This window comes from Rhincodon typus, chromosome 5, assembly GCF_021869965.1.
Source record: "Rhincodon typus isolate 14 chromosome 5, sRhiTyp1.1, whole genome shotgun sequence".
NCBI classification, from domain to species: Eukaryota; Metazoa; Chordata; class Chondrichthyes; order Orectolobiformes; family Rhincodontidae; genus Rhincodon; species Rhincodon typus.
In genome coordinates this window covers 3,519,593-3,534,309 of record NC_063336.1, presented here as the reverse complement: position 1 = coordinate 3,534,309, position 14,717 = coordinate 3,519,593, and the positions used below count along the sequence as shown (strand labels likewise).

Below are 14,717 nucleotides of genomic sequence, written 5' to 3'. Positions count from 1 at the left end.
CTGGACTGACCTATCCCCTTCCTAACTCCCTACCTACACTCACCTTTCCTGGCCCCATCCCCGCCTCTTCGACCTGTTTGTTTCCTCTCCACCTATCCTCTCCTCTATCCCTCTTCTATCCGCCTCCCACTCTCTCCCTATTTATTTCAAAACCCCCTTCCCCTCCCCCTTTTCTGATGAAGGGTCTAGGCCCGAAACGTCAGCCTCTCTGCTCCTATGATGCTGCTTGGCCTGCTGTGTTCATCCAGCCCTGCACCTTGTTGTCTCGGATTCTCCAGCATCTGCAGTTCCTACTATCTCTGATTCAAAAAAAATCTCAGGATGACAGGTTAAAGTCATAGAGACATGGATTCATACAGTACAGAAACAGACCCTTTGGCCGACTCATCCATGCCAACCAGCTTTCCTAAACAGAACTGCCTGCATTTGGCCCTTTTCCTGTAAACCTTTCCTATCCATGTACCTGTGCAAATATGTTTTAGAGGTTGTAATTGTACCCACCACTACCACGTTCCCTGGTAGCTTGATCCAAAAATGCCTCACCCATGCCTCTCAGCTCCCTCTTGAATCTTTCCCCTTTCAACTTAAAATATGCCCTCTAGTTTTAAGCTCGCCTACCTTGGGGTAAAAACCTTGGCCATTTACCTTATCTCTGCCCCTCGTGATTTTATAAACCTCTATTAGATCACCCATCAGCCTCATACACTCCAGGAAAAAAGTCCCAGCCTATCCAACCTCTTCTTATTGCTCAAACCCTCGAGTCTCAGTAAATCGTTTTCACACCCTGAAATAACTCTGTTAAGTGTACTCCTACACCTTTTATACTCAAGGGATTCACTAAATCCTAATTGTGCATACCTGACATATGCCTCTTCTTTTTCTTGTCCGGAGCTCAAGTTCTCTTGTCGTCCAGTACTCCCTAGTCCTACCAGCCTTGCCCTTCACACTAGCAGGAACATGCTGTTCTCATTTTGCTTTCAAAAGCCTTCAACTTGCCAGATATTCCTGCAAACAGCTTCCACCTACCAATTTTTGGAAGTTCCTCTCTAATACCATCAAAATTGGCCTTGCCCCAATTTAGAACTTTAACTTCCAGACCAAGCCTATCCTTTTCCATAACTATTTTAAAAATCATGGAGTTATAGTCACTGGTGCTAAAGTGCTCCCCACTAATACCTTAGTCCCTTGCCCTGCCTTATTTCCCAAGAAAAGTTAATATTTGTCCCTTCTCGAGTAGGACCATCTACATTTTAATTGAGAAAGTTTTCTTGAGCACATTTAATAAATTCCTCCCCATCCAAGCCCTTAACACTGTGGCAGTCCCAGTTTATGTATGGAAAGTTAAAATTCCTTACTATTACAACCCTATTATTCTTACAGCTATGTGCAATCTCCCTACATATTTGCACCTCAATTTCCCATTGGCTATTGGGGTTGTCTATAGTATAATCCCATCAAAGTGATCACTCCCTTCTAATTTCTCAGTTCCAGCTGAAATAACTCCATGAAAGTCGGTATCCCATAACTAAGTTACATGTGCATAGTACATGACACTGACCCAGCTAACTCATAGCCAGGACCGCGCGTGAACAGAACCCCGACACTTCTGCTTATATCTGTCAGCCAGAGATCCCTGATTGGACCAGTTTAACAGCACCAATCAGGGAACTCATTTTCTATAAGGTCCACGGCTGACCTCATTTCGATAATTACATCCCTCCCCATTTAAGTCTTGGGAACAAGCCCTGTTATTTTTCCTGTAGCTTCTTCTGGGGTATTTGCACATCAGGTCAGGTTCCTCTGACTCTGAATACTGGTGGTGTGTACCAGACATTAGCCAGCCTCTTTTGCCTGGAGCATTTCGGCTGAAATTCATCCTTTTCTTCAGGTGGTAATGACATCGAGACTGCAGCATCTGCCATGTCCATCTCGTCCACAGAGGTTTCTCGATGCTAGGCAGAGGAGGAGAATCCATAGGTTCTCACAGCTGTGCCGGTTGTTCTGAGGGGCTGGGTATGTTTTGTTCCTGCCCCGTTTGTGAGTCAGCAACTTTCATGTATTTCACATGATTGTTCAGGACGACCTCTCCTACCTGAACTTTGTACATCACGGGACCTGAACTGGCATTGACCATCACTCTTTCCTCTGCAGGGCCATTCCCATGGTTTTGACACCAGACTTCATCCCCTGAAGTAAACTGCCTCTTTTGCTTCACAGAGTCCAGTGTCTGACATTGGCGTTCCTGATGCCATTTCACCCTCCCCCCACCCAGGTGCAGGAGGATCGGATTTAACCTAGTGTGGAGTTTTCTCCCCATCAGCAACTCTGCTGCAGCTGCTCCTGTAGCTGTGTGAGGGGTGGTCCTACAATCAAACAGGAACTGGGACAGTTTGGTATTAAATGAAGCTGTAGGCAAATGGACATATCTGGCTTCACAATTGTTTCGACCAGTGCTTACCATTCTGCAAACTGTACTGGTTTGATGATTATTTTGCTTTCCAGCCTCCGGATTTCTGCCTCTGCTTTTGCAAATAAGGCAAATGGTTCTGGGTAGGCCATGCAGAATCGTGGAATTATTCCTTGGTCAAAATACAAGCGGCCTTGGTAGTGCCTAGATGCTCCTGAAAAGCTGCCAGGTTTTTGATTACGACTTCACTCAGGCAGTCATTTTCTAATCAAAAAATGTTGAGCCAATCAAGTTGAATCTTTCTCAACTAATTTCAAGCTTGGGCCCGAGCCTTTTACTACAATCAGTGGTAACAGAAGGGGCGGCATGGTGGCTCAGTGGTTAGCACTGCTGCCTCACAGCACCAGGGACCCGAGTTCGATTCCACCCTCAGGCGACCATCTGTGTGGAGTTTACACATTCTCTGCGTGGGTTTCCTCCAGTTTCCTCCCACAGTCCAAAGATGTATAAGCTAGACAGATTGGCCATGCTAAATTGCCCACAGTGTTCAGGGATATGTAGATTAGATGGATTATAGGGGGATGGGTCTGGGTGGGATGCTCTGTGGGTCAGTGTGGACTTGTTGGGCTAAAGGGCCTGTTTCCACACTGTAGGGATTCTATGAGAACCAGCTGCTTCGCATAAAAAACTGGAACCAAAGTTGTTCCCTGGTATAGGTTCTCAGCCTGGCTGAGGTATTAAGTAAACTTAAGGGTTGGGATCCAGAGTGAACTTTGGTAAAGGCTGGTTCAGCAATCACTGATACAGCTGCGCTGGTATTGTCCTCCATTAGAACTGGGTCATCATTTAACTAGATGTTTATTTTGATTGGTTCTGATTTGGATGTTGCTAAGCAATTTAACCATTCCAAACCAGCTGTAGGTGGTCTTCCCAGGTGTGCACTCTCCTGGATACCGGCTTATCAGTTCTCTTATTGAATTCAGTTCTAGTGGGACTCTTTTGCTGTCTCAAGTCTGCATACTAGCAGCAAATACAATGGCCTGCCAATCCGGATCCGCAAGAAAATTTTAACTGTTTGCTAATGGCTTGGCTTTGTTTTGGGGTTTTGCTGTGGGCTGATCTAAAGTCTCTCTGTTCAGCATATTTCCTGAGTGAGACAATACAACCGCCTTCGCTCAAATGGTGTTCCCCAAGCAGCACGGTGGCTCAGTGGTTAACACTGGCATTAAGTAGGAACTTAGAGATGCATGTGATCAGGGAATATTGGTGATCATAGGTGATTTTCATCTGCACATTGTTTGGGCAAATCAAGTTAGCCACAATGCCATAGAGGAAGAATTCCTGGAGCATATATGGGATGGTTTTCTTGCCCAATACGTGGAGGAACCAACTAGAGAGCAGGCCATCTTAGACTGGGTGCTGTGTAATGAGAAGGGAATCATTGCCAATCTAGCAGGGTGAGACCCCTTGGAGAAGAGCGACCAAAACATGATAGAATGTTTTATGAAGATGGAGAGTGAGGTTAAAGATTTGGAGACTGGGGTGCTGAACCTTAATGAAGGAAACTACGAGGAGATGAGGCGTGAGTTGGCCTTGATAGATTGGGGAGAGTTGCTTAAAGGGATGACAGTGGATAGGCAATGGCAAACATTCAAGGAATGCAGGGGGGATCTGCAACAACTGCTTATTCCTGTCTCTCACAAAATGGGTAAGAAGGCCAATCTATGGCTTACAAAGGAAATAAGGGATAGTATCAGATCCAAAGAAGAAGCATATAGATTGGTCAAGAAAAATAATAAATCCGAGGATTTGGGAGCAGTTTTGAATTCAGTAAAGAAGGACCAAGGGATTTATTAAGAAGGGGAAAATAGAGTAGGAAAGTAAGCTTGCAGGGAACATAAAGACTGACACTAAGGGTTTCTATAGATACGCAAAGAGAAAGGGATTGGTAAAGATAAATGTAGGTCCCCTACAGACAGAAATGGGAGAATGTATAATAGGGGACAAAGAAATGGCTGAGGAACTGAATACATACTTTGGTTCTGTCTTAAAAAGAGGACATCAGAATTGTTGGAAGATGCAAGAATTAGTGAGAGAGAAGATCTGAGGGAAATCAATATTAGTCGAGAAATGGTGCTGGAAAAATTGTTGGGATTGAAGCCCGATAAATCCCCAGGGCCTAACAATATACATCCCAGAGTACTTAAGGAAGTAGCTCTAGAAATAGTGGATGCATTGGTGGTCATCTTGCAGGATTCTATAGACTCTGGAAGAGTCCCTGCAGATTGGAGGGTGGTGAATGTCACTCCAATATTCAAAAAAGGACATAGAGAGAAAACAGGGAATTTTAGACCGGTGAGCATAACATTGGTAGTGGGGAAAATATTTGAATCCATTGTCAAAGATTTTATTGCGGAGCATTTAGAAAGCAGTGGCAGGATCAGACAGAGTCAGCGTGGATTAATGTGCGAGATTAAAGTGCATGGGATTGGGGGAAATGTATTGAGATGGACAGGAAACTGGTTGGCAGAGCAGAAACAAACAGTAGGAATTAATGAGAGACAACAAGGTGCAGGGCTGGATGAACACAGCAGGCCAAGCAGCATCATAGGAGCAGAGAGGCTGATGTTTCGGGCCTGGACCCTTCATCAGAAATGTAGGAATTAATGGGTCCTTTTCAAATTGGCAGGCAGTAACTAGTGGGGTGCACAGGGATCGGTACTGGGACCCCAGCTCTTCACAATATATATTAATGATTTGGATGAGGGAACAAAATGTAACATCACCAAGTTTGCAGATGATACCAAGTTGGGTGGGAGGGTCAACTGTGACGTGGATGCAGAGATCCTTCAGCATGATCTGGACAAGTTGGGTGAGTGGGCAAATCAATGGCAGATGCAGTATAATTTGGAAAAATGTGAGTTTATTCACTTCAGAAGCAAAAACAAAAAGGCAGATTACTACCTGAATGGCTGTAAATTGGGAGAGGGGAGTGTGCAGTGGGACCTGGGGGTCCTTGTGCACCAGTTGCTGAAGGTAAGCATGCAGGTACAGTAGGTCGTAAAGAAAGCAAATGGTATGTTGGCCTTCATTGTGAGAGGTTTCAAGTACAGGAGCAGGGATGTGTTGTTACAGTTGTACAGGGCCTTGGTGAGACCATACCTGGAGTATTGTGTGCAATTTTGGTGTCCTTTTCTGAGGAAAGATGCTCTTGAGGGAGTGCAGAGAAGGTTTACCAGGCTGATTTCGGGGATGGTGGATCTAACGTATGAGGAGAGTTTGACGAGGTTGGGTCAGACGAATGAGGGGGGATCTCATAAAGACTTATAAAATTCCAGCAGCACTGGACAGGGTAGAAACACAAAGGATTTTCCCGATGGTGGGTGTGTCCAGAACCGGGGTCACAGTATGAGGATTTGGGGTAGGCGATTTAGGACTGAGATGAGGAGTCATTTCTTCACCCGCAGAGTGGTGAGCTTGTGGAATTCATTACAAAGGAAGTAGTTGATGCCAAAACATTGACTGTATTCAAGAGGTGGCCAGATATAGCACTTGGGGAAAATGGGATCATAGAACATAGAACATAGAACATTACAGCGCAGTACAGGCCCTTCGGCCCTCAATGTTGCGCCGACCTGTGAAAACCAATCTGAAGCCCATCTAACCTAAACTATTCCATTATCTAAGGTTATGGGGAGAAAGCAGGATTAGGCTATTGAGTTGAATGATCAGCCATGATCATGAAGAATGGTGGAGCAGGCTCGAAGGGTCAAATGGCCTCCCCCTGCTCCTATCTTCTATATTTCTATGTTTCTATGTTTCTGCTGCCTTATACCGCCAGGGACCCAGGTTCACTTCCTGCATTGGGTGACTGTGTGGAGTTTGCATGTTCTCCTGTGTCTGCACGGGTTTCCTCTAGATGCTCTGGTTTCCTCCCACAGTCTGAAGATGTGCAGGTTGGGTGGATTGGCCATGCTAAATTGCCCATGGTGTCCAGAGGTGTGTAAATGGGTGGACTGGCTATATGAACTGTAGAGTTGCAGGGAAAGGGTAGGGGTGAGTCCAGGTGGGATGCCCCTTAGAGAATCAGTGTGGACTTGTTGGGCCTATTTTCACAATACAGGGTTTATATTATATGAAAGCTCCAGTGGGACTATCTGTTCTTTCCAATCTGGCAGTTAGACACACCATTATTCTGCCATTCTCACATTCTGATCACTTAATCTGAACTATCAATGCTCCAACCCCTCCTCCCAACTATTACATAAATGCTGCTCCCTCCACACTTCATTTCAGCTCTGATGAAAAGTCATCTACACTTGAAATATTAGTTTGCTCTCTCTCCATGGATGCTGCATGACCCACTGTGATCTCCAGCATTTTTTGTTTTCTCCAAGCTCAGTCAGCCTGGCAAGTGCCATTAGAATACTCTGTAACACATAAGCTCCACTTGCCGCAGCTCCACTTGTCAAAGCCATTTGTATTGCCTGCTTGAAGTCCAATTGTGCTTCAGCTAGTAAGTGCTTTTCCATGGTTACATCATTAATCCCATCCTAAATGGTCTCTTAGCATCCCACTTAGGGTTAAACCAAAATCACTTGCCTCTGCCAGTCATCTCAAACTTGTCAAAAATATCAATAGATTCCATTAGTTCTTGAATTGCTGAGTAAAAGTGATAACATCCCATAATTAGAGGAGCCTTGGGATCATAATATTCCTTAGCTAAATCCATCAATTCTTGAAAAGTTTTAGTATCTGGTGCTTCAGGGAAAGCTAGGCTCCTAATAACTGGCAAAGCTGCAGCTCCACAAGCAGTCAGGAGAATTACTCATTGCTTTTCATCTGCCCAAATGTCATTTGCCCAGAAAAAAAGTAATGCATTCTTTGTATATACTATACGCCCAGTCTTCGACATGAGGATAGAACGAATCAAACTTCCCAAATAGTGGCATGATGCTGCCAGAAATGCTTACTCCAACTAAAAGCGAAACCTTTTAGGGCATGTTTTTCCATTGTCGCCAGTGAAATAACTCCATGAAAGCCCATCACCAAGTCACCCTTTATTTACACGTGCATGGTACATGGCACTGACCCAGCTAGCTCAGAGCCAGCTGTCATGTGAGCAGAACCCCTGACACTTCTGTTTATATCTGTCAGCCAGGACTCCCTGATTGGTCTGGGTTAATAGTCCCAATCAGGGAACTCATATTCTATCAGGTCCACCTGGCTGACCTCGTTCCAACCACTGCACAACCCATATAGCTTCACTGGATGATTTCCCAGGAGTATCCTCTCCAACTACTGCTGTGATGTTTTTCTGAATCAAAAACACTAATCTCCTTCCTCTCTTACCTCCCCTTCTATCCCTCCTGTAGTATCTATATCCCGGAACATTGAGTTACCAGTCTTGTCACTCCTTCAGCCACATTTCTGTAATTGCTACGATATCCCAGTCCCATGTTCCTATCCATGCCCTGAGTTCATCTGCCTTACCTGTTAGGCCTCCTGCATTGAAATAAATCCATTTTAATTCATCAGTCTTCCTTCGTTCTCTGCCATGCTCTTGCCTGTGTTGTCTATTTAACTTGGTCTCTTTAACGTCTGTGCCAGTCTCACCACAGCTTAGGGACCTACACCCCTGCCAGACTAAACCTTTACAAATAGCTCTAGCAAATCATCCCACTAGGATATTGGTCTCCCTCCAGTTCAGATGCAACACATCCATCTTGTACAGGTCACTTCTGCCCCAGAAGAGACCTCAATCATCCAAAAATCTGGATCCCTGCCCACTGCAACAACTCCTCAGCTGTGCTTTCATCCGCTTTATCCTTCCAGTCCTACTATCAATTGCACATGGCACCAGTAGTTTACACTTTTTAACCTCCTGCCTAACTGCCATTATTCACTCTGCAGGACCCTCATCCCTTTTTCTACCATTATCGTTGGTACCAATGTGCACAACAATCTCTGGCTGCTCATGCCCCCCTTTGAGAATTTACTGCAACTGCTTCCAACTTTCTTAACCCTGGCAACAGGGAGGCAATACACCATCCTGGAATCTCACTTGCGGCCACTGAAATGCCTGTCTGTGACCCTGATCACAGAGTCCCACATCATAGTTGTTCTCTTGAACTTTGTATTACCCTGCTTCACAGCAGAGCCAGATGTGGTGCCAAAGACCTGGCTTCTGCTGTTATTGTCACCAGAGAGGTTATTCCCCCCACCAAACAGTATCCAAAACAGTATGAGATAACAAGAACTGCAGATGCCGGAGTCAGAGAGAACACAGTGTGGAGCTGGAGGAACACAGCAGGCCAGGCAGCATCAGGGGAGCAGGAAAACTGACGCTTTGGGTCAGGACCCTGGAATGAAGAAGAAGGGTCCCGACCCGAAACGTCAGCTTTCCTGTTCCTCTGATACTACCTAGCCTGCTGTGTTCCTCCAGCTCCACACTTTGTTCGCCAAAATGGTATGCTTGTTTGAGAGAGGGATAGACACAGGAGACCTGCCAGCCTCTCTTAGTGGTCACTCATCTACCCAACTGAACCTGTGGTGTGACCACCTCCCTGAACCTACTATCCATCACACACCCTGTATGCTCCTCAGTGCATCCAACTGCCGCTCCAACCGATCCATGTAGTCTGAGAGGAGCTACAGCCAAACACACTTTCTGCAGACATAATCACCAGGGACTGCTCCCTAATCTCCCACATCTGACAGGAGAAGCATACCATTCCACTGACTTCCATCTCTGCCCCTTCTTGTTACTAGTGGGATACCACAAGTATCAGTGCTAGATTTACAACTGTTCACAATCTATATAAATGATTTGGATGTGGGAATCAATTGTAATATTTCTAAATTTGCTGATAATACCAAACTGGATAGGAATACAACTTATGAGGAGGATGCAAGGACATTTCAAGAGGATTTAGAAAGGGGAAGTTCATGGCAGATTGAATTTTCTGTGAATAAGTCTGATGTTATTCACTTTAACAGAAAAATACAGAAAGAAAGAATAATTTTTAAATGGTGAGAGGTTGGGAAATGCAGGTATCTAAAGGAATCATGGTACAGGAATGTTCTGTGGGAAAAAGGGACCTTGACATGCTTGTTCATAGATCTCTGAAGGTGGAAGGGCATCAACTAATTCACGGGAACATAGAAACAAAATTAGGCCTTTCAGACTATCAAGCCTACCCTGCCATTCTAAAACATGGCTGATCATGTTGAAAAAGGCATATGAGACTCTTGCCTCTATCAATTGAGGCATGGATTACAAAAGTAGCAAAGGCATGATGGAATTGCATAGAACTTTGGTAAGACCACAGCTAGGGTACTGTATGCAGATCTGGTCACCACATTACAGGAAGGATGTGATTGAAATGGACGGGATGCAGAGGAGATTTACCAGGATGTTGCCTGGGATGGAAAAGTTAAGCTACAAGGAAAGCTTGGATGGGCTTCGCTTATTTTCAGTGGAGAAGAGAAGATCAAGGGACAATCTGATTGAGGTGTACAAGATTACGAGGGGCATGGACAGAGTGGACAAGAAGTTAGTTGAAGAGACAGTCACGAGGGGACATAGTGAGAGGCAGGAGTTTTAGGGGGGATTACAGAAAAACATTTTTATCCGGAGGGTGGTGGCGCTCTGGAATGCACAGCCTGGGAGGATGTTAGGCACAAATTGCTTCACATCCTTTAAAAAGTACCTAGATGAGTACTTAGTATGTCATTACATTCAAGGCTATGGGTCAAATGCTGGTAAATGGGATAGGTTGAAGGTCAGGTATTTCTCATATGTTGGTGCAAAGATAAAAGCCAGCATTCAGGAAGGCAAAAGATATATTGGCATCCATTTAAAAGGGATCTGAATACAGGAGTAAAGGTATATTACTGCACCTTTCCAGAGCCTTGTGAGATTTCACCTTGAATACTGTTTAGAGTTTTGGTCTCCTTATCTAAGAAAGACATATCATACAGGAAGTTCAGTGGAAATTCACCAGATTAATTTTTTGGATGGCGGAATTATCTCATGAAAAGTATTCATGAAAATGGGTCTGTGATCCTTAGACATTTGAAGAATGAGAGGTGATCTCATTGAAATTTACAATGTTTGTCCAGGGCATGACAGAGTAGATATAGATGTTTCCAACTAGTTGATCATATCTAGAATTGTGGGACATAGTTCCAGAATAACAGTTGTTTAAGACAGAGATAAGGGGGAATTTCTTCATTTGGAGAGTGGTGAATCCTTGGAATTTTCCAGGGGACTGTGGAAGGTCATCATTGAGTAAGTTCAAGGTTGAAATTGAAATGTTTCTGGAGATTTGTGATATTAAGAGATATGGAGATAGTGTGAAAAAATGGCATTGAGATGATCAGCCATGTTTTAGAATGGCAGGATAGGCTTGATAATCTGAAAGGCCTAATTTTGTTCTTATGCTCCTGTGAATTAGTTGATGAAGATGCACAATCCCTTATATAAACTACCATGTGACACTGCCTGCCTATCTGAGAAGGACAGACCGCTATGGTCCTCACTGGCTTCTCATAGCAGTCCTATTGCCCAACTAGTAGAGGAATGGCCAGATCTGTAACCTGCTCCTCATTTGAGTTGGTGATTTATATCCACCCACCCTCTGCCAGGTTTAGGCCTCTCCATCCTGTGGTTAGCAATCTTATCCTGCAAACAAAGAAAGAAGATTGAATGTAATGGCATTAGCTCTTGATGAGAGTTCATGGCCCATGTCAGGTCCTAGGCCCTCCACAGCAACTAATCATGGACACGGTTTCCAGGAAATATCAGAACAGTGACTGCAAAGGTCAGCTGCCAGACAGTCAGTGCACATCTTCCATCGACGCTGAGGCTTGCAGGCAATTGCTCTATGATACATCTGTGCAGTGACATAGTTAGAACGAATGATGCCCTTATGAAAGTGAGTTTACAGTGAAAAGATGGTACCACTTAGACTTTCAGAGATTGTTTATCCTTTACTTGCTGGATCCAAGTACTCCTGTGCAAGCAACTGGAACTGATTTGCCTTTTAACTTTCTCCTGGACATACAGGTCTGGTGGAAGAGCCTCAAGTTACCATCCCTTGGTTGAGGACATCTCTTCTTTCCTGGATGGTCTAAAGTATACCCTCCAGCGAGGTTTCATTAACCTTGAGAAGTGTATTTGTGCTCTGAGGCATCTCCAGGGTGAATGGGGATGATTAGCATAACCTCTAGTCTTCCTGCTGACCTGTAGTAAATGAAGGCCTGTCCATATGGCCTTTAAAATCTCACCCAGTAGGGTGAGAACTTCCTGGCTGCCTGATCCATATGACTTATTGTTCAACTTGTGCAACAATCCGTTTGCATGTGTAATGAGCTGAAAAGCAGTTGATCCTGTGAGGAAATACACTCCAGGCCATGCAGGAAGTGACAATCACTAACATACCTGACACCATATTTAACTCCAAAATCTCAATCAGAGTTATTCTTCCAAGTCCAAAGAAAAGTAATATTAGACACAAAACATTATTTATTTCTTGACAGATACACTTATCTGTGATTGTTTGTTTTCCAGAAGTTTTTGTTTTTCTTGCTGCAAATCATTTTTAAATTTACCACAATCCAAATATATCCCTGGTCACTATAATGAGGTGCTAATCAACAAAAACTTATGGCTGTCATTGTATAAGTATGAACTCACAAACAGAGTATCATAACAATTAGCCTGCTCCACTTTTCCAGAAAGGCTAAGTTTCCAATGGCAGCATCTGCTTTCAGGCAATAAAACCTTCCTGGAACACTTGCACAAACCCTAATTCTGTTTCAGAAATTATTTGATGCCTGGCTCTTACATCTATACAGTTGAACTGTTATTTAACAATTTCACAATAAAATTACTTACATAGAAATAGTCAATGGGCTCATGAATACGTTTGAAGAGCTGTCTCACCCACAGTATTTTTCCAGCTATCGGAGGCATGTTTCTTGCAAGAGGTGGGTCCTCTTTATTAATTTGATAGTGCTGGAATCAGAATTAGAAACTAAATTAAGCAGAAGAAATACTGGATAACACACAACAGAAAAGGATGTGTTTTGCCTATTGTATCAGTAAAGATTAAGTGCAAGGAGGTCAGCATATTTGTTTGATTTTTTATCAGATCTTCTACATTTTAAAAGAACAAGTTTAAACTATGGAGAAATTAACTTAATGCTGCCAGTTCTTACTCAAAGCTATAACAGAAAAATATCTAAGTCCTGAAAATATAATACAATCAGCATGGATTGCAAAAGTAGTTGTACTTAGTCAACCTTTTTGGATTCTTCACATAAGCAATAGTCGATATGAATAATCAAATAGATTGGACACATTTGGAGTTTAAAAGAACTCCAAGCAGAGATCTAAACGTCTGTAGAACCTTGATTAGATAGATCATGTTTACAAATAGTGTGAATGGTTCTGATTTGACAAGGGAAATAGCAAAAAGCACTGACACTTTCTTAAATGTACTAAAGGAATGTAGGCATCACTGGCAAAAACAGGAACAAAAACAGAAGTTGCTGGAAAAGCTCAGTAGGTCCGGCAGCATCTGTGACGGAAAAAACAGAGTTAACATTTCAGGTCTTTGTAGATGGAGGGTTTGGAAGATGCTGCCTAAACAGCCTTGGTAAAATTCTGCAATGCATCTTGTAGATGGTACACACTGCTGCCACTAAGTATCAGTGCTGGAGGTGCAAACTTTGAGTATGTGGTGTCAATCAAGTAGGCTGCATGATAGAAATATTGATTGATATAGACTAGGAGGAGTGGACCATTCAGTTCATTGAGCCTGCTCTACCATCTAACATGATAATGGCTGATCCTGTATCTCAATGCTATATTCCTGTTTTCTCCCTATAGCCCTTGATGCCTTTAAAATCAAAAAAATTATCTTTCTCTTTCTTGAATATACTAACTGACTTGTCCCTGGATGAATTTAGTTAAAGTTGCAGTCATCAAGTCAATTGAGGTGTATTCCATCACACTCCTTGTAGATGGTGGACAGGCTTTGGGGAGTCAGGTGTGATAACTCATTTCAGGATTCCGAGTCTTTGACTTGCTCTTGCAGCCAATGGATTTATATGGCTAGTCCAGATTAGTTCCTCACTAATAGTAACCTCTAGGATGTTGATAGTGGAGGATTCAGCGGTGGCAATGCCATTGAATGTCAAGGCATGAAGATTATATTCTTTCATTGATGATAGAATCCTTACAGTGTGGAAAGAGGCCATTTGGCCTATCAAGTCTGCACTGATCCTTCAAAGAGCATCCCACCCTATTCCCATAACCCTGCATTTACCATGGCAATCCACGTAATAGCACATCTTTGGACTGTGAGAAAAAACAGAAGCACCCAGAGGAAATCCACACAGACACGGGGAGAACATGCAAAATCCACACAGTCCAACACTCAGGCTAGAATCAAACATGGGTCCCTGGCACTGTGAGGCAGCAGTACTAATCACTGAGCCATTGTGCCGCTCATATTGCAAATTGTCATCGCCTTGCATTTGCCTTGTGCAAATGTGACTTGCCAAATGTCAACCCAAGCTGGGTTGTCTGAGTCTTGCTACATTTGGACTTGAACTGCTTTGGTATCTGAGGAGTCACAAATAGTTACTGGATCAAGCACGAATCAAGCTGGCTGCTGTATCTGAGATTGTGTCAAGCTTCTTGAGGCAAGTATTCTGACGCCTTTCCTCATTTATTCTTCCTACCAAAGTGCATTACCTCACATTTTACCACATTTCATTCCATCTGCCACTTCTTTGCCCATTCGCCTAATCTGTCCAAATGATTTTGCTTCATCCCTGCTTTCTGAACACTGCCTGTCCCTTTCCCTATCTTTGTGCCATCTGCAAACTTAGCGACAACACCTTCTGTTCCTTTGTCCAGATCATTAATCTACAACATGAAAAATTGTGGTCCCAACACTGACCCCTGTGGAAATCATTGAGTCATAGAGTCATACAGTGTAGAAATAGACCCTTCGATCCAACCAGTCCATGCTGAACATCATTCCAAACTAAACTAGTCCCACCTGCCTCCTCCTGGCCTATATCCCTCCAAACCTTTCCTATTCATATATCCATCCAAATGTCTTTTAAACATTGTAATTGTCCCCGCATCCACCACTTCATCAGGAAGTTAATTCCACAGGTCATGCTGGCAGGTCATGTTACAGTTGTATAGGACTTTGGTTCGACCACATTTGGAATACTGCGACAACAAGGTGCAGGGCTGGATGAACACAGCAGGCCAAGCAGCATCATA

The 14,717-nt window shown here is 43.6% G+C and overlaps 2 protein-coding genes across 2 annotated transcripts in view; both read right to left on the bottom strand.

Annotated features, from left to right (window-relative positions):
• LOC109930964 (dynein axonemal heavy chain 8-like) overlaps nt 1-14,717 on the bottom strand; it is a 2,199,840-nt gene that overhangs the window by 1,717,429 nt on the left and 467,694 nt on the right. The gene's annotated exons all lie outside the window — the stretch shown is intronic.
• Nucleotides 1-14,717, bottom strand: part of LOC109918465 (dynein axonemal heavy chain 8-like) — an 876,900-nt gene that overhangs the window by 616,171 nt on the left and 246,012 nt on the right. The window contains exon 13 of the mRNA XM_048596621.1: nt 12,309-12,428. Coding sequence (XP_048452578.1) covers nt 12,309-12,428 — 120 coding nt within the window. The remainder of the gene's footprint in view (nt 1-12,308; nt 12,429-14,717) is intronic.